Genomic DNA, 27,615 nt, shown 5'->3' with positions numbered 1-27,615 from the left:
CGTGCGTGTGTGTGCGTATTGTATCACACTCATTACAATTACCTCTGGGTGTGAGTGTGTCATCTGTTGCCTGCTCATGTTCCAATTTTCTCTCTGAGTGGTGAGGGAGCTGCATCCAGATGCTTCAGTGTGTACACAACAATGTGGCCAGGAAACAGGAAGTCTCCATTACAATAAATAAGAGCTGTTGATCCAGAAGTCCTGAAAAGGGTCAAATCTGCATGACCAAGAGGAGCAACACCTTAAGACATCCCAGCTTTAGTTATAAAGTAGAGAGGTTCATGCTCAAATAGGAACTTGGATGTTGCTCCGATGGTCTTTAATAGACATATCACAAGATTGATCTTGTATTCAAGAAGCAAGAACTTGTAACAGTTGGCAGACATTACAAAAGCTCCATGGTGAAGCTGACTGATGGGGATTCTAGTAGCTTTCATTTGAATATGACTGGTGTGGTGTAATCTTTTCTATGAGATTTCCAAATGTTACATCTGTCTGATCAGCTGGGAGAGGCCAGCAAGGGATTTCCCCCCAGAGTCTGGCATCAATATGTAACTGTGATTCCTAGACACATAATACACATACGAACACTTCAGAGAAAACTGCCAAAAACTCAGTCTACATCTTTTTACATTTTTCACCCACTGTCTAATTGGTTGGTGTGACAATGGGAGGGTTTAGATGTTCTTATGTAATGTCACAGGCTGATCTTTTCCTCTTACTCTCGTTCTCTCACACACACACACACACACACACACACACACACACACACACACACACACACACACACACACACACACACACACACACACACACACACACACACACACACACACACAGTGTTTCCATAACACTCTAATTTATGTTGTCATCTTTAATGCATTTTAATATTGGTGGATCTTGCAATAAAAAAAAAAGCTAAAATAACAATTTTCTTTTTAATTATTTTATTTTTTGCCTGCTACTTGCACACAGAGCACGTTCCTGCTGAGTTATTGATATGCAAAAACCTACATTCCCTTGGCTTTTTCATTGCACATTTTTGCACAACCCCTACTTATTCCAATATAGACACATATTCTAATATAGACCTACCCTGTTTGCAGCAAAAGCTTCCACAGCACATGTAAAGACTGTCGACTGATGTTTTTTAACCTGATACAGGCCCTGTGCCTAAAATGCATGACACAAATAAAATAATTTATCCCAAATGAAAACACAGTAGTCATTTTTTTGATTTCACAGTTTAACCAAGTGTGCTACTTTGTTTCAGCACACACACACAGCGAAGATTACCCAGATATGAACCATAACTGCCCTCCCCTCTCTAGTGTGTGACTGCTTCCGCGGGCTGTTGCTGTAAATAAGAATGTTTTCTCAGTCAGCTTGCCTTGTTAAATAAGATTTTACAAAATCCCATGAAAGATTTCTCAAAGCTTGACGGTGGATATTTGCCATTCTTCTGCAGAAAGCTGTGTTTTAAAACCTGCAAACAACCCGGCATAAATTTACACCATTAAGTCCCTCAGGCTAGAGAATGCATTAAGTGCTATGTGTGTGGCATGAGAATGCAGCCGTCATAATGAGAATGTAGATGTCCTCTGCCTGCCATGGTCGAAGCCTCCAACATGCACCACACAAAGTGCTTACTCTCGTCTGTTGCCGTGTGTTGATGAATAATGCACATATTAATCTCGCAATGTATGGAAGCGTTACTAAGATTCATTCAGCATTTCACCGTTCGAGGTTATCTAATTAATGTGGCATCTTTGTAGTCACTAGGCATGGTTAAATTATCTGAAGTTCAGTCAGAAGGCTGTTGCAGTAGAGGGAAAGGTTAGGATAGGCCTTGAATCACTTTTTTCTTTTTCTATTTAATTTTGTAGACGTAATCCACCAATTTTCCACATTTAGATTGACCAGAGCAGCTTCTTTTCACATTACCCAGCTCCACCCTCCATTGTGCTGGCAGCCAGTAAGAGTTTCTAGTGCCCTGGGATGGTGGTTGAGAACTTTACCCCTTCACCACCTGTGCACCCAGGGACTACTAACTAACAGACAATGAAACTATGCGAGCAGACCAATATACAAATCACTCACTTACTTATGCAAATAGCTAGTTTGTGAAAAACTAGAGGTTTGTAGAAATTTGTGAGGATTTAACACCCCTGTCAACTAGAACTCTGCACCATGTGTGGGGATCCTTCCTGCTCTGAAACAGTGATAGGGGCTGCAACAGTTAACTCTGAATCTACGAGTGGGACTGGGCCTTTACTCTCTTGCTCCACATTTGGGGAAAGAGAAAGGGCAGTTTGGGCAAAAAGACCTGCAGGCAGTCCGTTGGGGAGTGAGGCAGTGCTGTGGGGCAGGTGGGGTTTGTGTACACCTTCTTGCCCTCCTCTCCCCTGGTCCATAGCGTTTTCCAGCAACACACGGACGCTCTTGGAGAAGATGGAGCGAGGGTCAGTAGCAGGTAAAGCAGGGCAGACACAGCTCTCCCTCAACTCCAGAGCCTGGACAGAGAGTGAGGGACAGACTTAGTCACGCTCAGAGGTGAATATGTACTGATTTATCATAACTTCAGACAAGACGTTAATTAACAACAAGTACAAAAAATGCATATAAAAAGGTCTATGAAAAATATCTTTATCTGTGTTGTGGTGAGCCGTTTGTTGTTTTTGTTTGTGGTATCGGCTACTTGTTCTCTTTACTTTGTGATAAGTAGATAAGATATTTCATCAAAACGCAGCTGTGAATTGAAATGAATGCAACAGGGAGAAAGTGAGAAAGACAGAGAGGAGATCATGAAGGACCAGAAACAAACAAAAACAACAAAGACAAAGATACTGAGATAAACAGATGCTGAAGACACAATAGACAAATACAGCGAGAATCAACAAGTCTACAGTCACGCTCCGGTAGCAACTCTGTGAGGCTGTACTAAAGCACAGCCAGGCTTTAGGCTGAATGCTAACACATCTTAGTTTAGCGTGTTAGCATATTAACATTTGCTAATTTGCACCACAACATACAACACAAATTACAGCTGAGGATGATGAAAATGGCATTAGCTTTTTAAGGCATTTGGTCAAAAAGTATTAGGAGATATTAAAAATGTAACCTGATGTTGGCACTAGAGGAAAAGTCAATGGATCAGGAAGTTGCTTCTTCCATTTGAGAACATGAATGTTTATACAAAATTTCCTTTCAATCCGTCCAGTAGTTTTAGAGCTAATTCCATCTGGACCAAAGTGGTGGACTGACAGACAGGCTGCCATCCCTAAAGCCATGCCGCCAGCACGGCTACAAAAATATTACAAGCTAAGCAAACTTTCTTCTTTAATCTTGTACAGGCTGAGAAAGCAGATCAGGTAGGGACTAACTACAAGCTCTTCCCAGCAGTTAGAGACATTCTCTCTGTCTGTCTCACACACCCACCAAACTCATTAATCTCTCACTTAGAATCACCTACAAGACTCTGAGCACATACATGCACTTGGCTTCCCACTCAACAGGCTCCCCCTCTCATGCTACCATTGGACTTAATGCGCTCTGCTGAAGGATGATGAGCGCACTAGTGGAGGCGGAGTGCCCTCAGAAGAGTCAGGTTAAGTAGCTTGATGCTGTCACCCCTCGCAAGGTTAAAAACATCACATTATGCATCACTTTCACCGGAGTGAGCTCAGCTGTTAACTTCCTCATATGTGCTGCTATTCTGGATCGAACAGTTTGGTGTGGGGAGGGTAATAGAGATACCAGAGAGTACCAGAGAAACACACACGAACGCAATGCAGGCTGATGAATCCCCCAAACAACAGTCTTCCTCACTTCACCGCCTGTGGCTGCAGCCTGGCCTCATCAAGGACCGCTGCTAGAGGTCAATCTACCACACAGGGATATGACATGATGCACAGGCACATACGTATAACACACGCACACTCACGCCTAGAACATGCACACTGAATGACACAGGCACCTGATGGACAATTAGCGGTTTACCCATCTGTTCGTCTTTCGTGCTTAGAGCCTCTGAGTGTGTACCAACAGTCCAACTCACGCTCAAGGTTAAATCGGCTGCTGCCTCATACATTGTACATCTCTCTATCTGCCTCAGACATAAACACACACACACGTACGTAATGATTGTGGATGCTGACGCTTTCTATAGAGGTTGCTGTCTTAACTGCCTGTTGTCTTAGCCTTCTAGGCTTAAAAACACCATTGATTGTCTTGCCACAGTGCTGGCAAAGTGTGTGAGCCTGTGAGATCGAGCTGCTACCGTGGGGGGTTGCTTTCTTTCAGGTCCTCAAATCAAAGCCTCCAAGACATTTTAGTTAAGCAGGCATCTAGGCCCCTGTGTGGCAAAATGTTTTTCCTGTTTTCTTAAAATCTTGCATCTTTTCCTCTCCTCCCCAAGTCTCTACTTCTTCTCTGCCTTCCCTCGCCACATGTCTGCAGGTGGATACACATCTCTCCAGGTGCTTCATTAGCTCCATTAAGTCTCCTAAAGCTACACTGTTTCTCCTAAACAACAGACAGGTGTAGGTCCCGCTCCTCACACAGGGATCAAAGAGTCTTGTACTTAAAGCAAGTCAGAGCAGCAGGACTGTATTTACTTATATAACTGAGGTAAAGTTACCTATGCAAGACTTATTGTGTGTGTCTGTACCTGTGGTATGTGGCGGTCCAGCTGGATGTATCTGTTTCTGTGCGACGGGTGTGTGGACAGCCACTCTGGGAAATTGGGCTCTTCTCTCAGCTGGTCTCTGATTTCCATTTGCTGCCAGAATACGGGGCCTGCTCGCACATCTGCACAGGCCTGGGAAGGACACACGCACCCATGGAATCAGAAACGCACACACAATGTGGCATCCCTCTGTCTTGTGCGGAGATGAAAATCCTTACGGACTAATCATCGGAGTTTAGTTTACTTTAGTTTGACAACAGTGCCCCCTAGTGCCCTGCAGGTAGATTACAAGGTTTGACAGCACCAGCTACATAACACCATAAAACAGGTCTAATTTTGCAACATTAAAATACTACTTACAATATAAAGAGCAAAAAGGTGTTAAACACTTCCTTAATCATGAAACATGTCCCTGAAAAAGCTCCAATGATCTTTTGTAGTATTGTCTTAAATGGATACTCCAGCAATTTAGTATTGCACTTCCCTAAATTTGGGGAACTCGCAAAGAGAAAGAAACAATGTCAAACCAAAGTCGAAGCAGCAGAGGCCGACATATCCTGACTTTAAATCTGTTGTATTTGTTTAAACCCACACCTCCAGTCTGTAATGTAGGGTTTCGGTTGAGGTTTAAAAGCCAAGCAGGGTTACCTCAACAGGCCGAAAGCAGACTGACATTTTTGATATCTCTTCCAGAGCCACAGAACACATGATACTAGACTTTATGTGTAAAATCTGTGGAGTGCTTTACTAGGAACAAATTGATGATGATACCTTAGCAGCCAACTGCAATCCAACTTGATCGGCCTCAGCCTCCAGTTTCCTACTGAAGGGACGGCTAAACATCAACTGAGGGAGAGACAAATGTTGTATGTATGAAGCTGAACAAATTATAATATTGATGCACATTTTCATCATCAGAAATCCAAGTCTATTCCAGTGCTCTAATTTTCAAGCTTCAGACAGATCTACAATAACAATGGCGCTAAAATAACATATAGTATGTAGTGTGAAAATGCTGATGTTTATTCAATTCAGGGAAGGAAATTGTGTTATTGGTAAATCAGGTAGCACTCATGAATGGGTCTCACCTGGGAAAGCTTGTCCTGTACCCACTGTCCCAGCAGTGCCAGGCTGTCTCGAGGACACAGGGCCCAGATGGCTGTCAGCAGAATAAGGGACAGGAGGTCCACGACATGAGACAGACTGGCCTGTTCTGCCTGGGGGAGGAAATGACAAGGAGGAGGTGAAAGAGGGGAGAAGGAAGGAATGAAGGAAGTGAAGGTATGGGGTGAAAAAAAGAGAGAGAATGGGATAAGGAGAGAAAAATAGAGGTAAAAAGTTTCAGGAAGGTGAACAAGGCAGCTGGAACATATTGATTGTTCCCATCTATTTTAGTGGAACTTTTACGCTGTAACAGATTTAGAGGTTTTAACAGCCAATCCAACAGGGCACACCTACTGGGTAATACCGAGCCCATCGATGCTCATTCCCTTCATCTAATTAAAATCTCCTTCAGGCATTTCCTCCGAGGACGTTTAAAGTCTTGAAATACCCACAACTTCATTAGGCACTTTTTTAGACTAAGAAGAATGGGCTTTTGTAGGCAGAGGAAAAAAACAGCCATCTGTGGAGAATTATTAAAGCGCCACAGTGCCCTAGGTCGACAGGACTTTGGTCATCATAGCAAAGACAGGATTAGTGAGTGCTTGGAGGTGATTGTCAGTGAGTCTTTATCATTGGCTGATGCAACAGCACTGCAACTGATGCCACTTCAGCCATTACTATACTTCTCAGAGGGGGGGGCTGATGATGAATAGTCAGGGGATCTCAGTGTATAATGCACATACCTATAGGAGATCCATATACATATTTTACAACCTTGTGAGGGAGAGACCTGGAAGACGTCCAGCTGTAACTTCTACACTGTGTGCCAAGGGCTTCTAAACGACTAAACTTTGTTCTTGAACATTATTATTGAAGTGTTTTCAATGACTCATCCTCACACACAGCTACTATCAACTAATCTTCTCAAATGGCAGCATACTGTACACAGGTCTTGTGCACTGCAACACCTCAGGCCTCAGGAACTGAATGGTCTCCATGTTTTCTGCCTCACACTCAGCAGTGGCTGTGTCTTTGTGTGTTGTCAATGTGTTTCAAGGTCAAGAGAAACTCTTGAAAGGATATTATCTTTGAAAAAAAAAAGTGATTGACTCCCAATGTCAGGTCAAGTGCTACAGTACAGTAAGTAATATGTTGTTATATGGTGGTATAATGCTACAAGCACAAACACACTATAGAGGGTTATGTACTTACAGAATGTCCCAATATAGCATGAGCCATCTCGTGTCCCAGGATAATGCTGAGCTGGTGAACATCTGCCGTAACATCCAGCATCCCCGTAAACATGAACACTTCCCCATTCTACATAAAGGAACATAAAAAATTAAATAATAATAAATAAACCTGTCTGTGACTTCCTGCCACACATATGTGAACTGCCTTGATGTTGTAAAGCCATTTAGTACTCTGAGCAACCAAGAGAAAATCATCACTGTGAATCTTTTACTTATACTCATATTGTACTAATTTGGCTATGAAATTAATCCACATTGCTCTGTTGCAAAGATACTTTATAGGAGATGTAAAGTCTGATGCTAAGACTTCCTCGCATGTGAGTTTAAGGATGCTATGACGTGATAATATGACATCTAATATGAAATCTACATCTGTTTCTGTTTCTGTTACAGACCGGGAGGACAAAGGCGTTGACGTTGGGACTTTGCACCACGTGGACGTTCCAGGTTACATCAGACACTTCAGGGATGTCCTTGTTCCTTAGTGCCAGGTGCTGCACCAACCGCTCCACCACCTGGTGACGAGGGTCAGTGACTGGAACCAGCATCTCTGCAAACTCCTCCATGTACTGAATTGCATGCGGACACGAACACAGACACAGACACAGAAGCATTTTAGGGAATAATTACATTTGCTAAATTTCTCTTTATATTACATTTTCTCTTCCTTGATCCATCCACTAAATGTCTGTCTGTTTTCATCTCATGATTCTTGTTAAAAGCGTGTGTAATTGTCTATGAATCTTGTAACACACACACACACACACACACCCCCTCTTCCTTCTCTTACGGCCTCTGAAGTCAGAGTTGCCAGTTTCATGTAGTTCTCTCTGCTGAACACCAGGAGGCGGGTCCGTCCCGTCACTGGGGACTCATCCAGGTGGGTCAGGAGAAGGAGTGCTACAATCACCATAGCAACGCCTGCTCCAGCTGCCAGATGCCAGCGGCGCTGCCAGACCCATTGGCGCATGAGCTGCCGGCGGTTGGCTGGTAGAGCCACCCACCACTTCCTTATACTCCTGTAACAGGGGAAGGATACAAGGTCTGTGATATACAGCCTCATGAAGTAAATTTTGAATCATATACTGCCTTACAATGGTAAAAAAAAATGAAAAGAAAATAATAATTTGAAGCTCCTTTCATGTCTTTAGGAAAAAAGGCAACTAGAAAAATGTGCAGCAAAAGTTCCAGCTGGAAATGTAGGAATCCAGGCAGACCCACTGAGATCAATAATCTTTTTTTTAAAAGTAGGTCTGGCCAAGAAAGTAGCATCAAAACATGCATAAAATATGTTCACAGCAATGTACTATGCACAAAATGCTGAAGTAATTTTGTATGTTTGCCCAGAGGAAACGGTCAAATATTAAAGTGGACAAGTAGGCCAAGACGTTTGGAAACAGTGACTAAACAAAACAGCTCTATGTAATGCAGGGAGTTCCATGATAGGGTGGCTGTAGATGTCTCCAAATTGAGTTCTCTGACCCAAAATAACACTAAATAACTTAATGAAGCCTCAGTGGTGGTGTGTGTTATGCAGCCTCGTGTTACTATGTTTTTCTCAATTAAAAAGTCAACACTCTTAATCCTGAGATCTTACTGTGAGGAGAAAATATAGAAGTTGTCAACCATTTCAAGTATTTAGGCTGGATTATTGATTCTAACTTAAACTTTAAAAAACATGCAGATTATATCTCAAACATGGTTTAATAATTAAAATGTATTCAGACTGTAAATACAGATGCAGCTATGATATACATGCACTCTATGATATTATCACAATGGCCTTATTATGCCACCTCCTGGGCACAGGCCTGAACAACAGCTTTGTAAACATGCTCTTGAAGAACTGGACAAAAAGCCAAATTCATACCACTACTGCAATATTATTGAAAAATACAACTTATTGAGCTTTGAACTTTTTTTGCTAATAACCAGTGTTTCTTTACTTTATAAGACACTGCATGAGCAAGACTCTGTGTACTGGGAATATACCCTGAAGACTTTAATGTAACTTTGCAGCTGTCATTGCTCATTGACTTGTATAAACCAGAAGGATAAGTGCACTATTATGGAAGAACATGGAGACTTCTGCTGGGATGTGGATAAAGGAAGTGGCAGCCTGCATAATTCTGAATGAAAACTGTCTGAAACTATACACTGCTGTAATTTATTTAATTATTATATTATTTTATACATTTATTTTCTATGGTTGGGGGCAATATACACTTAAATTGTCAATGTTTATGTTTTATGTGTTAAATTTAATAAAGAAAGGGGGGGCACCCAACACTTCTATTCTAACAGCTCATGATGAAATAAAACAAAAACAATTATGAACAAGGGGAGACTGTTATATAAAACACTACTCAACAAAATGTGCTCAAACTGCTTTTTCAATTACATCAACAAAACATAGGAATGCTGTATTTATTAGAGTGTATTAGTTTAAAACTAATGTTAAAAAGTGGTTGAAAGAAAGACAGTCATGTTGTCATTTCGGTCTGATAATGCCTCTCTTATACGCACTGGTCTCTCCTACAGCTGTATTTATTATGTGGATTTATCATTTTTATATTGTTATATATTGCACATACACACCAGGGACAGCAGATGGAAATGATCATTGTGCTATACCGTATCAGGTGCAATACATTGATACAGTTTTAAACAAACCAGTGAGTGAATGAATGAATATGTGCCAAATGATACTCTTGGTGCAGTTTGTGGAGTTTTTGCCAGTTTTTTCTTCTCAGATTAGTGAAACAACACGTAACAGGGGAGACCAGACAGAAGGTAATGATGTGAATGATCGACTTAATAATAATATCAGGTTAAATATTGTTTTTAAGTCTGTACACATATCATTACACAGTAATGGAAGGGGATTTTTTTAAAATCAGTTCATTAAAAACAACGAACAGTAACACAGCAGCAACCTATAAAGGTAATTTATTTGTTCTTATTTAAATGACACAATTACTACAATTGTTGATAAAACAATTAAGGTGTCCATTAATTAATGAACACATGCATTAAGTAGAATTAAATAATCGTGTGCCTTAAAGCAATTAACACATTTGTCAATTTAATATGTATATTTAACATAAAACTATTATCAATTAACCTGCCTTACTATTTGCACTTGGAAATACTCCACTTATATATCTATTCAGAATAATTATACGTAATTACTTTTTAATTCATGTACTGAACATGCAGCACAGTGCGGACTGGTTGTATGTGTTTTGATGAATCCACACTGCTCATCCAACTTAAAAGTGTGTAATAATGAGGGGACATTGCACAGCTCCTACCTGCCCAGTATTATAGCCAGCAGCTTCTGCAGAGGTTTGAGCACCAGCCATATGAGAGGAGCAGGCAGGGCCCTCACAGGGGCTGAGGTGTGGAAGTGGTGTCCGAACTGGGTCAGGACAGCACCAGACCGCTGCAGGGGTAAACTGGTTTTGGGGCTAATCTGGAAACACACCGTCCGTCCATTGCTGCAGGGTAGGAGAGCTGGTCCTGTCGGAGTGGCTCTGAAGTGAGAGGTGATCTTAGAGGACACTGAGTGTGGCTCCTTCAGAGGATGTCCACTTTGTTTGCACACCTGGAAGTTTCGTGTGAGATGAGCAGGGAGAGAACAGAGGCGACTGCTCCTGAACAGATGAACACAAAGTAAAACCATTGTCCTTGGTGGTAAGTTCACTCTTCCTGATTTCACTCCTCAGACTGACCTGGCGGAAGGAAAGTCCGTCGCAAATGCAGACGACGCCCCATGGTAATGTAGAAATGACTCTCCAAGGACGTTAGCGTTACTCGTTTTTACTCCAGCTGTTAGTGAAGTTACTATAAAGTCCTTACTGCTGCCAGCTGTCAATGTCACTGCTACCGGTGGACGCTAGCTACAACTGACCTCTGTCCCCGCCACACAACGGCTGTACACGGAAATGTTTGTCCCTAAAGTGTGTACTTAACACACTAACACACCGAGTTAAGAAACATTAGTTACGACACGAAACGTCAGTACTTTTAACAACAGACTGAACGGAACTTTGACTGTTTGGGCGCTGCTGCTCCTAAAACGACCCCCCTAGAAACAACTCCGTGAAGAAGGTTCCGGGCATGGTGCCACACATATCACAGATAGTTTGGAAATAAATTCAGGTTTAATTAGCAATTTATGCAAATGTGACGTAGAAACACTTACAGTGCAGTAGGAGACATTTTGTGTCCAGCATAATTTGCATATTCATAGATTCATAGTCATTTTTAATGAGGAAGAAATAGTAGATTCCTTTTTGAGTATTTTAATGTGGAACTTTTTTGCAGGAAAACATACACAAATTATTGTTGTTATTTACTATTTGTATATGTACTATTACATGTCTGGAGGGATCTTTAACTGAACCAGCTAATCTTATCATTATGGAAGACAGCATTTACTGCGACCACTTTTTGACATTTTCTTGTATGGAAAAGTTTCACCTCAGTTTTAGACATTGTGTAGTAAACAGACCCTTAAAGCACTGTAACAAAAATATATATCAAGCTGCTACACAAAAATAATATCAAACAACAATATATGAAAATAGATTTTTATTTTCATTTTTTTTAAAAAAGGAACCTGTAAAACTGAGAAAATGATATTCTTTTTCCCCCTATAACACACTCATTCTCTCTCTCTCTCTCTCTCTCACACACACACACTCTCACACACACACTCACACACACACTCACACACACACACACACACACACACACTCACACACACACACACACACACACACACACACACACACACACACACACACACACACACACACACACACACCTGTATTAGGTGAATCATTAGGTTTTTGGTTGAAAGACTAAAATAATAAAATGTTAAAAAAAGAAATGAGTAAGTTGGTAATACTGATACAAACATTAATACTTTGCAATAATAATGCAGGTACAGTCATATGTGTGGTCCATCACAGTAGATAGTCATGTTCAGTCGACAGCACAGAGCCCAGATGTAACACTGTGCTGGTGTTTGTCTCTGAGGTTGTGTCTGTGGTCTGTGTGGTGGGCTGTACACGCCTGTCTGAAGCTCTGCCAGAATCTGGGTCAGAGTCTCTTCCTCCCTCCTCGGGCATCTCCTCACTTATCAGCTGATCACAAACCAGGTCATCTGAGTCCAGCAGTCTGGATGAGGTATTTAAAGATTCTCCCTCTTCCTGGTCAGATAATTGCTGCTTTGCAATGAAGTCTGACTGGAAAAGGGCCTGGATCTGGGTGAGGAAGGGGTCTCCCTCCTCATCTGGCAGGGGCTCCAAGTACCTGGCTAGAGACGACAGCATCTAAAGGGAGGGGATTGATGCAAGAGATAAAGTAGAAGCACGGGTAAATCAGTCAATGAAGCCATTAGCCACTAGGAAGTGTGAACTTAGGTGGACTGATCGGCTGGACTGACCTTCTCCAGACAGGTGAGATGGGAGTCTTTACGGAAAAATCTGTCCATCTGAACACTCCTACCCAGAAGAGAAAAACAACAGTTAAGATACTCCACCATTAAGTTTTACAAGACAAATTCAAAAATCAGTAAAAGCCAAGATCAGCATTAGATCTGTGTCAAGACAACCACTACAGTCTGACTCACCCGGGCGTTTGACAGTATTTCTGGATGATCCACTGAGCTCTCCTCAACGTCTGTTCCCAGTCTGGAATGTCTTGTGATGACAGGAAGTCGAATCTGTAGGGTAGCTCTGGGGAGCAACAGAGAGAGCGACTCAGCCAGAGGATAAACTGTGCTTCTGTGGGCTGAAATCACTGACCTACATTGTCAGCTTGATTTCAAAGCCTCTTGATCTTAACTGTTTTGAAGTTTTGAATTGTGTGTGTGCTTAACATACTCTGTGGGCCTGAAGGCTCCTGGCTCTCTTTCACCAACAAGCAGGTAGTCTGGGAGTGGGGGGATCGATTGGCCGGGTCATATGGGCTCACGATCATCCCGATGAAGGGGGCTCCGCCACGTGAGAAATAACTCTGGAAGAATCAGGGCATAGAGAATCAGATCACACGTTCAGGTAGAACAACTCCAGTGTGACTTCTCTCATCTTTTCATTGTACCTGGAACTGGTCCTGTGTGTTTATGTCCCGGACTGAAGGGTTGGGGTTGAAGGAGGGATGTGAGTGGTACCAGCCCACCACGCTGAAGCCCAGGGACGACAGGACATCACAGGCCTGTGTCTGAGACAGTGGGTCCATCTCGCACTGCAAACCTGTGCTTACACTGTTGCATGGCTCTGCTGCACAGATCTGGACACACAAAGGACCGGTTGTCACTAAATACACCTGTCAAAATACTGTATGCCGGGAACCAGGTCCAACCCTCAGGATGTTTTCTGCTACCCTTTTTCACTATTATTTCCTGTTAGCCTATATGGGTCTTTACAGATCGATAGCGAGCACCCACAACTCTGGGTTGTTTAGTCTTGGGGGACCCAAAACCCCTTATTTGGGGCATGTTTCTGGCAAAATGGTGTACATGCAAATATTAAGGTACTAAAATAGCATCCTGAAACAAAAAAGTGGCAAAATAAGAGTCTGCTGCTTGATGCCATTCAGTATCACTTACAACATCCCCAAAAGACAAACTTAAATGATATTCAACATATAGGCTGACAGAAAACATCCTGAGGGCTGGACCTGCCTCACGACATACTGTATGTAATAAATCAAATCTCAGTCTTCATCTTCTACGTTGTTGATTTTCACTCCTTTTCCTACCTTTAACACTTCCTCTTCCTCATTGAAAGTTCCACCTAGCAGGCCGATAACTTCTCCCCGCGACACGTGTGCATGCTGACAATGACAACACGTTTGATCACATTTGGAACATTAGAATAGTTTCAGACAGAATAAATGAGACATTGGTTTCAGACTGTAATATCCTATAAATATGATTTATAGGCTTGCCTTTAGAGGACTATCTGCTCATGGTGTATGCAACACACCGAAGAAACTTTCTTCAAGCTGACTAACTCTTAACATATCAGTGTGATACCAAAGGGAGAAAGAACACATTCAGCATGTTTGGGTGTGTGTATGTAGCATACCATGTCCATTATGAGAAGAGTCTCTGCACACACAATAACCTGGAATGGTTCCTGGGGAGAACAGCAAATAAACACCTGTCAAACTTACAAAACCTGACAGCTATGGATCACAATAATTCAAATAAATACAGTTTAAATAGTTGATACAGTAGACTGTGCTAGAGATACAAGAAAGCTGAATGAGAGCATGATGTTATTTCAAACAGCAGGAGTTCTTGTAGTCTTTTATAGGCTGCCTTAATGAAGAGACTGAATGTCTGGTAAAACCGGCTGTGCCTTCTTATTTTAAACTGTTATGGAGGTCATGGACACATAAATCAGATTAAATAGGTGATGAACTTTCCATCTTGCAACATACATTGCGTTACTAAACACTGAATAATGAGATAAACAGCCACTGACCTGCACATCCTCTCCAAAAGACCTGCAGGGAATCAACTGGAAAGGATCAAAAGACCTAGAAGAAGAAGTGACAGAATGAGGATTGACACATATATATTACAAGGCTGTCGGGAAATCGGCACATGTTGCGCGGAACTATCACGCTCACCCTTTGAACCTGGACATCTTGCAGGGTTTGGGGTGCTTCTTCATCTCTTCTCTCCGCAGAGCGAGCTCCTCCGCACTGAGATGCTGATGAAAAACACCACCAACACAGGATCAGTAAATTAAATTAAATGAAACTAACTATACTACTGTACTATGCTAACTTTGCTGAAGTATTGCAGTGTGTGTGTGTGTCTGAGAGTGTCCAAACCTCATATGTCTGTCCCTCCAAGTCTTTAGCGTCACGCCAGTTTCCCCATATGTCCCGCACACGTCGCTTCCTGGTCCGCTACAATGTGCAGCCAATCAGCAGTTAGCTCATAGTTCAGATACTCGAGGTTGTGGGTCACAGTTCAGGAGTTTATGGGTACCTACCATGCTCTGCAGTCTCTGGGCCAGCTGGTAGGCCTCAAGCACGTCTTTGCCCACCTTATGCTTGGAGCGGTCCACCACCTTTGGACGATTGTAGACCGCTTGCTCTATTAGAGAAAAGACACAGCTCCACATTAAAAGGGAGGCCAGATTGTTTTTCAAAGAAGAGAAGAATGCCGTCATAGGCTCAGTAAAGGTACCGCAGTTGAAGTTGATGGCTCCAATGAGCTCCAGGTAGGTGTGTATTCTCCCAATGCAGTTGACGTCTCCGCAGTTCTTCAGTCCAGGGCGGACTGAGGTCTTGTTCAGGTACTTGGGCTTGCTTCTCAGCCTGGTGGAAAAAAAAGACAAAAAAAAGTAATAACCACTTCTTCTGCAGAGTTGTGGTGAAAGAAGTTACCAAACGTTTTACCATTGATCCAGGATGTAGTTTCGGATCTTAAGGTATCTTTCTGGGGTCTTGGATGGTCGTCCCTCGAAGAACTCTGGGATAGCTTGTTTCTCATCTTCAGTGATGGTCTCCATGTCCATCTCTATTTCCTGCTCAGGGACCTTAAGCTCCTCCTCATCTTCATCCTCATCCTCATCCTCGTCCTCCTGGTCTTCTTCTCGTCTATCAGCTGGACTCTGCTCAGTCTTATCAGCAGAATCTGGGAGGCAAATATGACCACAGTGTCACTTCACAACAGAAACAACTACAGCCATCATCGTGAGGTGGATTTACATAAAAGGCAGTCTTACCTGTGCCATCACTACAGGTCTCTTCCAGTTGACCAGTCTGTGCTGAGCTCTCAGGCTGGGAGCTCTGGCCTTCATTCTCATCAGTAATTTGCTCTGACTCGGTCTGAGCTTCTGTCTGAGGGTGTTTTAGAGGTGGTGATACTCTCTCATTGCCTTTCTCATCCAGCTCAGTCACACCAGTCTTCTCTAAGGAAGGGAGGGAAGACGAGGGTTGAGGACTTTGTGGAGATAAAGATGATGATGCGGTATGGAGGGGTCTGTCCTTCGTCTCAGTCAGACCAGCTTCTTTCTGCTCCTCGGTGGGATTGTCTGCCTGGATCTCAGCGCCCGTTTGCAGCTCTGGCTCACAGAACTCAGTTTTGAGCATGGTCTGAAGTTTATCGTCACCATCTCCATCATCACTCAGGTCATCGGTGATGTCAACCTCCTCATCCTCTTCATCAGAAAGCTTCTCTATACGAACAGTGTTTGCCAGAGTGGATGCACGACTGGAGGTGGGCTGAGGGGCTTGTACGTGCAGCACAGGACCTGCAGAGGGAGCTGCAGCTCTGGGTTCTGATTTGGCCTGAGAAAACATGTACGTATGATGAAACGTTTGTTTGTTTTTCATTCTTATTTCCCACGCCTTCCAGAAGAATGCATTCTGGTTGTGAAAGCACAAGTTTAACTGTGGGAGACATGCCCTGTGTGCTGCTTAGGTAACAGCATGACACAGTGAACATAGTAAAGGCAAGTCTCACCTTGTGTTTGAAATACTGTCTGGCATAGCTCTTGACCTGGAGAACGGTACGGCTGCCTACCAACTTGGCAATCTTGGTCCACCTTCGGCCAAACTGAGCCTGCAGAAAAACACACCCAAGCCACCTGGTATTTTAGACAATACACTCACAAAGTGCCTCACAAACAGCAAGTTTTAAATCTGTTAAAGGCAAACAATTGCATGTTGACAAGGGGAGCTTACCAGTCCTTCCTCAAACAGTTCTTTCTCCTGTTTGGACCAACGAGAAGAGGAGCTTGAGGCCGAGGTCTTGGCTGGAGACCTGAACACCCAACAGACACAAGCGTGACGTGAATGCCAACAGCATGAGGACTGGGTCACTCTGCTCATATGACTGCTGAAGGAAGAATTTACTTACTTCTTCGCTTTGGTCTTGCTGTTCGCATCACTTTCCCAGATATGATTATGAGCCTCCTCACCTGTCAGGTAGTATCTACAAGTGTGGTTCAGGTCCATCAGGTTTAAAAATGAGTGTTATCCAAACTATGTATCTGAACAGTTTAGTTCAACTGACAATGACATGATACAGAAAACACATTAAAATCAGTTTAAGAAGCTGTAACAAGCAACTGTCCACTAATTAAACATATTTTAAAACATCAGTGAAGTCATTCATCATACATTTTTGCATCATTTCTCTTACTATTTGTGGTTGTGCTTTAATTTCTACAATCAGTAGTTTAAGTGAGGAGTTTTATTGTTTCAGCAATATCTGTCAAAAGATTTGGCCTTTTCCTCACACTGAAAAGCTTTGGGTTGAGATAAAATGAAGCAGACACTAGTAGGGCGGTATTACCAAACATTGATATCATGGTATTTCATAAAATTCTGGCAGTTTCACATTGTATCGCAGTATTTTTTATTTATTAACTTTTGCTTGACTGGGTCTTTATATAAGTTTATGGTGGCTTAATCTACTGTCAGGAGTACAAAGAATATAAAAACATTATAATGTCATTGTGTATTTATTGAAGGCTGCGATTACTATGGGGAATCTGAATGAAAACAACTTTTACTGTCCAAACTTCAGCGTAGTAAAAACAGATGTGTGTAGATTATCGTGGTAGTAAATCTATCGAGGCACAGGTGCAACAGGTCATTTAATGATATATGGGTGACGGGGGTAACAGGGGAGGCCGCACACTTACACACTAGTCATCTTATCGCGACACTCTGCAATTAAAGTACTATTTTTCATGTAAACTAACATCTTCATTGAAGGGACACCATTTCATTGATGCACGTTAAAAACACAGACTGCAACACACCCAACTGAGTGACTGGATTGCGGGTCAGGATAGTTGCTACACTGCCTACTGAAGAGTAGAGTAGATCAATTATAAATGTGTTTAATTCTTCAGTTCATCCCTGGGCTTGGACTGTAAGGCGATATGTCTCTGCTAACTGTAGATTGCATTAGTCACAGACATCAGAGACACCTCTGCAGCTCATCCAGTCTGCAGTTAGTTAGTAAAGACTGTTGAGGTCAGTGAAAGGATACTGTTCCTCCAGCAGCATCCTCTCTATCACCTCTCTGTTCTCTGCGCTGATGGAGCTGTCCAGCTCCCAGGGCTGCACGACACAGGGACAGGGACAGAGACAGAGACAGTCAACACCAGCAATAACAAGTCACATAGCTGAAGGACTATCCGCTGCATGCATTCATACCAGTATCCCAGCGCTGCTCTTCCACGCAGACTGTATGAACTGCTCCTGAACTAAACCTCCTCCATCCAGCTCACTGCGACACAGAGAAGATGAGCTGTCACTTACACAGCAGCTGAAGGGCCGAGGAGACACACACACACACACACACACACACACACACACACACACACACACACAGAGAGGAGGACAGCTGTAGCTGTTAGCCTGCTCTGTGCGACTGAACACTGCTCCCAGGTCCCCGCTAACTGCTGCGGACTACAGCAGGAAACACCAACATACAGTTTAAATGTGAATTCACCAGAAACAATAAATATCCTCACCTAACACTGTTTTCAAACTCGTCTCCCTCGATATCAACATCCACCTCGTCCTCCATGTTGTCGGATAAACGTAAACAACGGAGAGGAGCCTGGAGGGAAACAGCGGTCAGCTCTACCCGCAGCGACACCGTGTGGTAGGATGTACGCATTGCTCTATTGCGGTTTAATCTTATTGCTAATAACAACTCCTGTTCTTCTTTACCGTTTTTATAGTCCAAAGTTTTGAAAAAAAAACAAAAAAACAAAGGCGCTGCTTTTGGTGGCCGGTGTTTTATTATTTTGTCACACGGGTTCAAAGACTCAAAAAGCTCAGAAGTAGAGATATTCTGGTCACAATGTCTGTCTTCTGTCACAGATTCCTTTGCCAGTATTTATCTAGTATCATATTTTTGTTTATCTTGTACACAAACAGCTGTGCAGTGCTTACTACAATAAGAAAATATGCACCACAGAGTTCATCCAGATATCACAGTTTCCTATATTTTGTTTAGTGTCCTACTGTAATGTGTCAGTGTTAAACATGTAGACAGTCTTCTACTTCTCCAGCATAAACAAAATACTGAAGTTTAGGTTCCAGCAGCAGAAGGTTAGCAATGTTAACCTTCAAAATGTTGCTGACAAAGAAAAAATGTTGTATAACAACATTTTTTTTAACTTCCTCCAGTTGGTTGGAATAGTTAAACGAATGGTGCCTCACATATAGACCCAAACTGCCCTGCTGGATTTTATTTCACATTTCATTTAATCTCAGTTTTATAAAAGCCTGCTTTGTGGTTGTACTCAAGTGGTTCAATAATATCTTAGTTTCAGCAGATTCCCTGGTCATGGACTCCGACTGAAATAATTCAGTTTAAGTACTGGCATTATCAGTAAATCAGGTAAAGTTATCAGGACATATAGAATATTCATTCATTAATTTTATTAATATTGTATCAGTGCATTTAACCCTCTGTGGCTACTCTCATAATCAATGCCCACTTGAGTTCCTTAGAATCACCACGTTTAGTCAGGTTCTGACAGTTTGAAGTAAAAAAAACACCCATTTTATTTTACTTTATGTACTAGGCAGAATTTAAGATTTATTAATGACTGACAAACAGTGTCCACAGTATGACTGAATAAGAAGGCGCCCACAATAAAAGCCAGAGCAAGGTGAAAGACAACAAAAAAGTTTTATTTAGAAATTCACAGTTTCTAATGGCACTACAGTTTTGTAGTAACTCACTCCTGCTCAAAAGTACTGTGCAGCTCTTCAGAGTAATCACAGAGAGAAACAGTGGGAGTGAGAGAGAGAGAGAAAAAAGAAAATATAGCACTTGACATATAAGGTAGAAAAACAAAAAGGCATGAGGAGTCATACAAAGTGCACACTGAGCTCCTAGAATTTCTCTCCAAGGGCCATTTTCCCTATTCGCTGTGTTACGGGATAAGTAGATTCAAAGTAGTCTTCCTCATAACACAGACACACACATACATGAGATTAAAAACAAAACAATTCTCTCATGCATACAGGTTTACACACACGCACACACACACACGCACAAACATAACATATCATACACATTCAAAAAGGGTTATAAACCATGATTTGCTCGGCTTGTGGAACATGTAGAATCACATTAATAGTGTTCCAAATCATACCCATCTTTGCTGCATTCCCTTTATTCAACAATTCAAATTCTTTTCCTCACAAACCACAATGACCATTCAAGGTGGGGCGAACACATAAAGTCAAAGAGCAATGACAAGTGAATAAAAGACTGGAGTACAATGAGAGTTAGGATGCACAGAAAGATCAGCTAGTCAGGAGAGCAAGCATGTAGACTGATAAAGCATTTCAAGCTCCTAATAGGAACATTTTAGAGTGGTTAATAAAAGCAGGCATATTAAAACTTTTCTTCAGTCACAGAAAGTCGTGCAATGTAAGGTGAGGAGGTCAAAGGTGACCTTGGTGGATAAAGATATGTAAAGACAAACAGGAGCTGTAGAAGCTGGTCAGAAGATGTAATGATGCTCTTTTGGGAGAGTATAGTTTGAAGAATATTCTCAGTCTCTGTCAAAATGTACAACCACACAGAGCCAGTCAGAAACCGCATACTCTACATAAAGAAAATGCATTTGCGTTTTATTATCGAAAAACAAGCAACAAATGGATACCCCCTTTCACATATGGAACTCCCTATAGATTATTAAACATTAAACTGGATGTTAACGTAGGTGAGTCATGAAATCTTCAATGGGGTGAGTTAAAATCGGTTCGTCAGCGAACCAACAACGATGCTGAAACAAGCAGACAGAAGACAGGACCATAATAAACACTCAGTCTAGCCCTTTCCACTACTTTTAACCACCCAGCAGCTCTGAACATATACAAAAGCAGCAGTGTGATGATCCCAAGAAGCCTGTAGTTATTCTAAATCAACACTCGATTATCTTGTTGCGGCAGGACATGTGACTGCTATCGTACTTGTCTGATATTTCAGGCTGAGGCAAACAGAATTAGGATCCGTTATATTGTCAGAGCCTAAACTAAAATATATCAAAAAAAAAAATTGTTTAGCAATCCACCATGGTCATGTGTAAATACGTAGTGTATTGCACTGTAATATTTCTATGTAACATACTCACATGGATAAACTACTGTGACACTGCAGGATTGGGAGACTGGCAAGCCAGTGCCTTAATTAGAAAAATCTGTAGTCATTTAAATAAATAAATAGATAAATAAAACTGGCCTGTCAGACTCAGCTGCAGGGTCCCAGTAGGATATGCGTGTGTGACGGAAGTGTAAACATTCAGCTTTGCCACCCAATGTGCTCCTACAGTACACTGTACCCTGAACAGGAAACTTTTGCCTCCATACTGGATGTGAGAATAATTCAAACAAACCACACCAGCAACATTAAGAGAGGAGCATGGCTCAGTTATGGATGAAAAAACAATAAAAATATAGCAGAAAAAGACAATAAAAACCTCATGGCTTGCCTCTAGCCTGTTTAAACCAATTTTACCTTCCTCGCAGTCACAATATCTACTGTAACAGTGCAATTTCTCTTACTTTAGTGTGTGTGAGCAACCTTTTCAGGCTCAGCCCAAACTAAGTGAGTGGGGACAGTTTCATTCTGAACTCAAAGGATCTACAAACTGCTACAATTGTATTTGTCATATTAGGTTAAATAGGAAACTAAACTGAAAGGACAAACACATTCGGACTATTTCACCCCATGCGAAAATGATATTCTTCATTCAGCTCTGGTGATTGGTTTGGAACAGACTGACAGAGACAGAGGAAGAGAAATGGAGAGTCTGGTGTACAATGTAAGTTTTACACTCTGGTCCCATACAAATGCCTGCAGTCATGTTAGGAGGCAATACAAAGAGAGAATGGATGAAATGATGGTGATAGAAGACAGAAGGAAATAAGGATAAGAGGAGTAGTTTGTCATGCTCTGCAGTTCTCTCATAACGACACATTTCATCCAAAAGAGCAGCCTAATACTTTGTGATGTTCCCGGAGGTGAAGGAACGTAGAGTTGAGGCCAGGACCTCTCCTCACTGTGCTCAGAGTGGGGATAAAAGCTCACTGGTTCTCAACTGTCATGAAACAATGTGCTTATCCGGTACAAAAAAGAAAAAAGAAAACATCTTGAACACACTTCAATGGATTTGACTTGTAGTAATGTTTCACTCCCCACCACGGTGTCTCTCTCTTTCCAAATCATCAATTCATTTAATGTCACGTTTTTTTTTAGCATTAAAAGGTCTAGAACAGATATAAAGGCACATAACCGTAAACAGGTCTTTGACAGGAGTGGATAAGGACTGGATGATGTGGAGCTACTGCTGCCATAGCCACTTCAGTTCCACGGTGCGCCTGGGTGCTCACGGGAAATATGGTTCTTTGGGATGCAGTAAGACCTCATCTCCTTACTACACAAGTCTGCTACCATATAGTGTGTGTGAATAGAAAGTTGTGTAAAAGTATGAGTATTCAGACATGTCCGGTGACGGCTGTCACCCCGATGGTCCCGACACTGATCTCCTTGTTTCCCTTCATAAGCTGCTGCAGGCTGGGCAGAGAAGCGACGCTCCCTTTCGGCATGGTAGGGAACTGCAGCTCCGTCTGCCGCGACTTTCGCCGCTTCATCGAGCGCTTCTCCTGACGGGACATGGTGGGAGGCTGCTGGAGAGGGAAAGGCAAGGACTCGTGGCCGTTGCACAGACCAGTGGAGGCGAAGATGGGAGAGGGAGGGGGGAGGCGGCTTGTGTAGGACTCCTCAGAGTGGGTGGATGAGCTGCAGCTGCTGGTCTCCGAGGGGAACTCCTTGGAGGTGCAAGTGGGCAGTGATGACACCTCCTCTGCAGAGGGAAGGAGAGGCAGTGGGAGAGGAGGAGGAGGAGGAGGAGGAGGAGGAGGAAGAGGAGGCGGAGGAGGAGAGGGTGGTGGCGGCGGATCAGGGAGGCATGGTTCGAAACCGTTGCACTTAATACCCCCATTTGTGAGTGGAGCATCAGGATCAGATGCCTTCAGAATCTCAACCTTGTCCAACGACTTTGTCTTGCAGCGTTTTTTCTACAGGGAGAACATAAGACAGGAGGAGCAAATGATTAAAAAACATGCAGAGAAAGCAAAGACACATCTCATAATATAAAGCCATATTAACCACTTTTGTGCTAGACAGTGAGGTTACACAAATGGATCAAAGGGTGGGAAAGTTTAACAGGGAATGAAGGAATATAGGATTCGGAAGAAACAAATATTCATGAAAACTACTTATCTAAATAAATAAATAAGTCAGAAAATATGCCCGGTGTCAGCAAAGAAGTGGTTAACAGGTACTTGGAGTGGGCTGAGTCTTAACACTCTTCAGCTGCTCCCTTCTCTTGGCTACTTGCACAGAGATCAGAAATCAGTGACTGACGAAGAAGACATGCCCTGCTCTAACATGTATTGCACAGACTGACTGACACTAGGAAACACACAGCACTTAAAAAGTACGGCGGCCGTCACAGCCAACAGCAGCAGTTGGAACAGACACTGTACCTTTTTCTCTGGAGAAAACCTTAGAGGTTCTACAATGTACAAGTCATCTGGACCTACTGGGGAGGGGAGAGAGGGGCCAGGTTAATGATGGAATGGGAAAACAGGAATACATACATGTAACAAGCATGAAGTGACCTTGCAAGTAGTTTTATTAAAGATGCAAAGGCAAAAAAAAAAATCAATTTTCTAATCATGGCTTAATGTCTGTAGAGAAGATAACACAATTTGACTAAAACTAAAATTAAGCTAAAATCACACCAAAAGCATGTTATTTTATTATCGATTACTACTTGCAAATGTCTACCATGAGTCAGCAAAGCATCATGCTCTATTATTATACTCCTTAAGCCCGCATGTGTGGATACAAGCTGGCAATGACAGCCTCTCAGCCTCAAGGGCGCACCCCCCCACCCCCCATCCACCCACACACACCCCCACCCCACACACACACACACACACAAGGGATAATGAACAGCAGGGGGAGTTTTAAGTTTCACAACTTTAAAGACTACATTCTTTTATTTCTTGTACCAGCCTCTTCGCTGGAGGCGCTGGCAACACCAGGGATGTCAGCCACTAAGCATGGTAACATGTGTGAGAGGAAATAGCGGAGATATAGACAGAATGAGTGTTGGAAAGATTGAAGAAAGACTAGATAGTAGTTGGATGTGGACAGTTGTGTGGTAAGAGCTGCAGCGGTCTGATGCAACTAGCCTGAAAAGGTCTACAGTAGCGATAACATGATCTTTGCAATGAGCTATGACTGTAGTGCTGCTTATGTTTAAATGACAAAGGCGGAGGGAGAAACACAATAGATAGGAAATCAGAGGAGAGACTTGTGTATAGTGTGTGTACGTGTGTGCGTTTTTTGGTTACCTTCTGTAGAGGAAAAGTGGAACGACTTAGAGCGAACAAGCGGACAGGTCACCCTGCGCTTTAGGCTCATATCATCATAGGAGGAGAAGCATCTGATAACAAAAATCAGATTCACATTTATAAAGTGCTCTTTTACATTATCACTGCTCCAGCTTCCTGTAGTCAGTGGCAGGACAAGAGTGACAACATTAAGCAAGCAGATAACAAGTAAGGAAGTGGTCCAATTTTGTTCTATTCAAAAGCAGCGCCATAAAACCGGGTGTAGGGGGATCATAATGACAGATGGTAGAACAATTATCTTATAAATAACTCAGTGGATTAAAAAGTGCACGTGACTAACCTCTTGGGGCTGGGGTAGTGGTTGCTCTTGGGAAGGACAGCAGCGTTGGTGTTGGGGCTGGGAGAGGAGCTGCGGCAGCACTGCAGACACAGCAGGAGACCCAGACACAGACACAGAACCAGAGAAACCACCAGGTAGCTCTGACGGTCGGATACCTGCACAGAAAAAGCCACACAACTTAAGTCTTAAAAACATGTACATTTGAAACATGACGGTTTTGAATCCAGTACATATTAAGGTCTTTCCCCACATTAAGATGACAAAGTCTGAATTAACTATTACATTTGTTAGAAGCAGGTTGTGCATTTTATACTGTGCCCTAAATTGAGAAACCGCGGAAACAGTAATGTGGTACTTTTTGCTTGAGCTTGAGTCACATATTTGCCACAATTAGTAGAATTTGTCAATGTTCTTCCGGCTATCATATCTGTATCTCCCTGTTCAAATTCACTAATGTGCTGTGCAGACTCATTTCCATGTGATCCGTTCAATTTCCTCCAAAACACCTTGTTGCTGAGATCCTTATGCATTCCAAGCAGTGACTCTGGTTTGTGCTAGGCATGGGTAGTTCAGCAGAAAAAAGGAAAAGTCTGTTTGACGAATAGTTTTGTGCTCCAAACAAGCACTGTGGTGTTAATAGATCCACACTATCCATCAGGAACACCCTGTATACAGATTATTTCTCCCAGAGGTCGCTAAACTCAACACTGTGCACATATTAGCTTTGTTGCATAGTGTGTTGGTCAGCTCTCATAACGAATACAACAAACAGACATTATTTCTGAACTGGTTGAAAAATAGCAGTGAACCTCCAATCATCCATACAATCAATGAGATATTGTATGTCACCTCTCTCTGCAGCTGGCTCACTGTGGTGGTGAGATTGAGCATCAGTTTAGTGACGTTCTCCAGCTGGCTCTGTAGGACCTGGATGGAATCTGTCTGCCTCTGGTCCTGAAATGCACCAGTGTGTCAATACAATCAGACAACAATTGGACAAACACACACAACTATTTTTTGTATTCATGCTTAAACTTGTCTTGCTCCAGTTGCCTTCATGTAAACAGACCTGCTCCTCAGCACTGCGGGAGGTGTTCTGCAGTTTGATGATGGTCTTATTGAACGCTCTTTGCATCTCTTCCATCTGTTTACGGTATCTGAGCAACACAAATGCAAAAATTTCAACCTATACAGTGTAAATGTTTTTTATTCATGACCCTGGTCGTTTCAATCTAAAAAGTAATCAAAAACAAATTTGAAAGAAGTGCTAGCTAGTCATAACTCTAGTGGTTTACCTCTGGCTGAGCTCCTCCAGGTATCTGCTGGACAGACTCATGTTCATCTCCAGGGCTTTGATCCTGTTGTTTAGCCTCATGAACACACTCTCCTTCTGGCTGGAGCCATGCACCCCTCCCCCGTTCAATAACACACCGTTCATTGCCCCGCCGTTGTAATCACCTCCATTCTGCAGCTCTGCATAAAAGTCTGTAGCTGTCCGGTGGACATTCCCATTCCCGTTGGTGCTTAACAGGTCCTCGTCCACGGTGTCCTCCACCCGATGGGGCTCCCCAGTGTGAGTGAGAGAGTCCCCCTGCTCCCCGTGACTCTGAGAAGCCTGCACACTGTGTCTCTGTGAGTCCCCACTGTCTGCATCTAACTTTACCGTGTCTGTGTGAGTGTCTGTCAGTGGGAGAGGTGATGGCAGCTCAGTGGGAGGGGGGATATGGTCATCGGGCCTTGATGCAGTGGGAAGAGGCTGAACGGGCTGCTCCTTGACAGGGGGAACCACAACAGTAGGAGAGGCTGTCTCAGAGGCTACAGACTGTGGGCCAGAGCTGTCAGTAAGGATAGGGGTGGCACTGCTGGCCTGTTGCGTCTCTGGGATAGAGACGGCTTGTAGGGGGGGAGTGGGGACGGGGTCCAAGGCTGCATCCTTAATGGGAGGAAGCTTCTCTTCGTGGGTGGGGGTAGGCCATGTCAGGGAGCTATGCAAGTCTGAGAAACTGTGAGAGGGTATGGTGGCGGTTCTACTAGGCTCTAGAAGGATGTTGAGCTCTGGAGTGTGTGTGTCAGGGGTGAGAGTGTTGGGATGCATAGTGTGTGCCTCACCCAGGATTTTGCCCTCATTTTGGGCCTTAACAGGCACCTCAGGCTCTGGAGTTTTTTCTGTGAGGGGGAGGGCTTCTTTGAGAGGTGTGGGAACAGGGGTGGGGATTGAGGGAGGTGTATGTGTGAGGGAAAGGATATTTGTATCAGTTTGCCTCTGTGTGTGAAGCTGCCTCCGCCTGATGCTGCGGAGTCTCTCCTTGGCCAGCCTGGCGGAGCACCAGCGATGGAGCAGCTCTGGCAGGGTGGCCATGCAGGACAGAGACAGGGAGGAGAAGGAGGAAAAGGGACAGTAAGTCTGGTTCTCCCAGTGGTTCCTGTCTGCCTCCCTCCTCGTCTCCTCCTCTCTCTTCTCTTCCTCTCCCTCCTCCTCCATCAGGGTGACAGTAGACTGTCTGGGCTCTTCTTCCTCCTCCTCCTCCTCTTCTACCAGGGTGACAATCTGTCTGTCGTCATGGGAGTCAGGTGGTGAGGGGGAAGGTGTGGAAGGCTCACTGGAGACACTAGAGTCTTCCTGGGTTTCAGGGTGTTCTGGCTCTACAGGCTCCAGTCTGGAGGAAAGACACAGATACAAATTTAAAGCCTATTAACAGAACTTGTGATTTTTTGGAGGGATATAGCAGAAAAGTGATCGAACAACACAGAAATGTAGTTGTATTCTAACTCATACTTGACATATT

General features: G+C 43.0%; 3 protein-coding genes across 4 annotated transcripts in view; all 3 read right to left on the bottom strand.

The window, feature by feature from the left end:
- Window positions 1-930: 930 nt before the first annotated feature.
- oma1 (OMA1 zinc metallopeptidase) lies at window positions 931-11,141 on the bottom strand. Its single transcript, XM_051377200.1, has 8 exons — window positions 10,359-11,141; window positions 7,835-8,063; window positions 7,440-7,613; window positions 7,004-7,111; window positions 5,776-5,904; window positions 5,459-5,533; window positions 4,670-4,819; window positions 931-2,513 (listed from the first exon to the last, which is right to left on the bottom strand). The coding sequence occupies exons 1-8, from the start codon at window positions 10,727-10,729 to the stop codon at window positions 2,172-2,174; spliced, it is 1,578 nt and encodes a 525-aa protein (XP_051233160.1). The 5' UTR covers window positions 10,730-11,141; the 3' UTR covers window positions 931-2,171.
- Window positions 11,142-11,335: 194 nt separating this feature from the next.
- Window positions 11,336-18,673, bottom strand: mysm1 (Myb-like, SWIRM and MPN domains 1). 2 transcript variants are annotated; one of them, XM_051376000.1, is made up of 20 exons: window positions 18,570-18,673; window positions 18,250-18,322; window positions 18,083-18,153; window positions 16,940-17,014; window positions 16,765-16,843; window positions 16,544-16,642; window positions 15,804-16,368; window positions 15,475-15,712; window positions 15,263-15,393; window positions 15,066-15,169; window positions 14,902-14,979; window positions 14,695-14,777; window positions 14,547-14,601; window positions 14,145-14,195; window positions 13,816-13,890; window positions 13,156-13,344; window positions 12,939-13,071; window positions 12,686-12,791; window positions 12,500-12,557; window positions 11,336-12,386 (listed from the first exon to the last, which is right to left on the bottom strand). In XM_051376000.1, exons 1-20 carry the CDS (start codon window positions 18,623-18,625, stop codon window positions 12,018-12,020), a joined length of 2,688 nt encoding a protein of 895 aa, XP_051231960.1. In that variant the 5' UTR covers window positions 18,626-18,673; the 3' UTR covers window positions 11,336-12,017. The 2 variants fall into 2 exon arrangements, with proteins under 2 accessions (XP_051231960.1, XP_051231959.1); XM_051375999.1 differs by having other exon boundaries at window positions 18,250-18,361; window positions 18,570-18,640.
- Window positions 18,674-19,722: 1,049 nt separating this feature from the next.
- suco (SUN domain containing ossification factor) overlaps window positions 19,723-27,615 on the bottom strand; it is a 41,005-nt gene continuing 33,112 nt past the window's right edge. The window contains 7 exon segments of the mRNA XM_051375998.1: window positions 19,723-23,142; window positions 23,614-23,669; window positions 24,490-24,581; window positions 24,830-24,984; window positions 25,679-25,783; window positions 25,899-25,986; window positions 26,125-27,486. Of these exon segments, the coding sequence (XP_051231958.1) occupies window positions 22,561-23,142; window positions 23,614-23,669; window positions 24,490-24,581; window positions 24,830-24,984; window positions 25,679-25,783; window positions 25,899-25,986; window positions 26,125-27,486 (2,440 nt within the window). The 3' untranslated portion in view covers window positions 19,723-22,560.

Source organism: Dicentrarchus labrax, unplaced genomic scaffold (genome assembly GCF_905237075.1).
Source record: "Dicentrarchus labrax unplaced genomic scaffold, dlabrax2021, whole genome shotgun sequence".
Lineage (NCBI taxonomy): Eukaryota > Metazoa > Chordata > Actinopteri > Moronidae > Dicentrarchus > Dicentrarchus labrax.
Note: the sequence above shows the minus strand (reverse complement) of the source record. Positions and strands in the feature narration are given on the sequence as shown.

Bases quoted from the DNA above. Each gene is read 5' to 3' on its own strand.
- oma1 (XM_051377200.1), bottom strand. From the start codon at position 10,729: ATGGTTTTACTTTGTGTTCATCTGTTCAGGAGCAGTCGCCTCTGTTCT. The intron at 5,534-5,775 runs GTGAGACCCATT...TCTCTCCCTCAG, and splicing joins TACAGGACAAGCTTTCCCAG to TTGATGTTTAGCCGTCCCTT. The intron at 4,820-5,458 runs GTATCATCATCA...TGTCCTTCCCAG, and splicing joins GATTGCAGTTGGCTGCTAAG to GCCTGTGCAGATGTGCGAGC.
- mysm1 (XM_051375999.1), bottom strand. From the start codon at position 18,625: ATGGAGGACGAGGTGGATGTTGATATCGAGGGAGACGAGTTTGAAAAC. The intron at 14,602-14,694 runs GTGAGCGTGATA...TTCTTCTTCTAG, and splicing joins AAGATGTCCAGGTTCAAAGG to GTCTTTTGATCCTTTCCAGT. The intron at 12,558-12,685 runs GTGAGTCAGACT...TCTTCTGGGTAG, and splicing joins AAATACTGTCAAACGCCCGG to GAGTGTTCAGATGGACAGAT.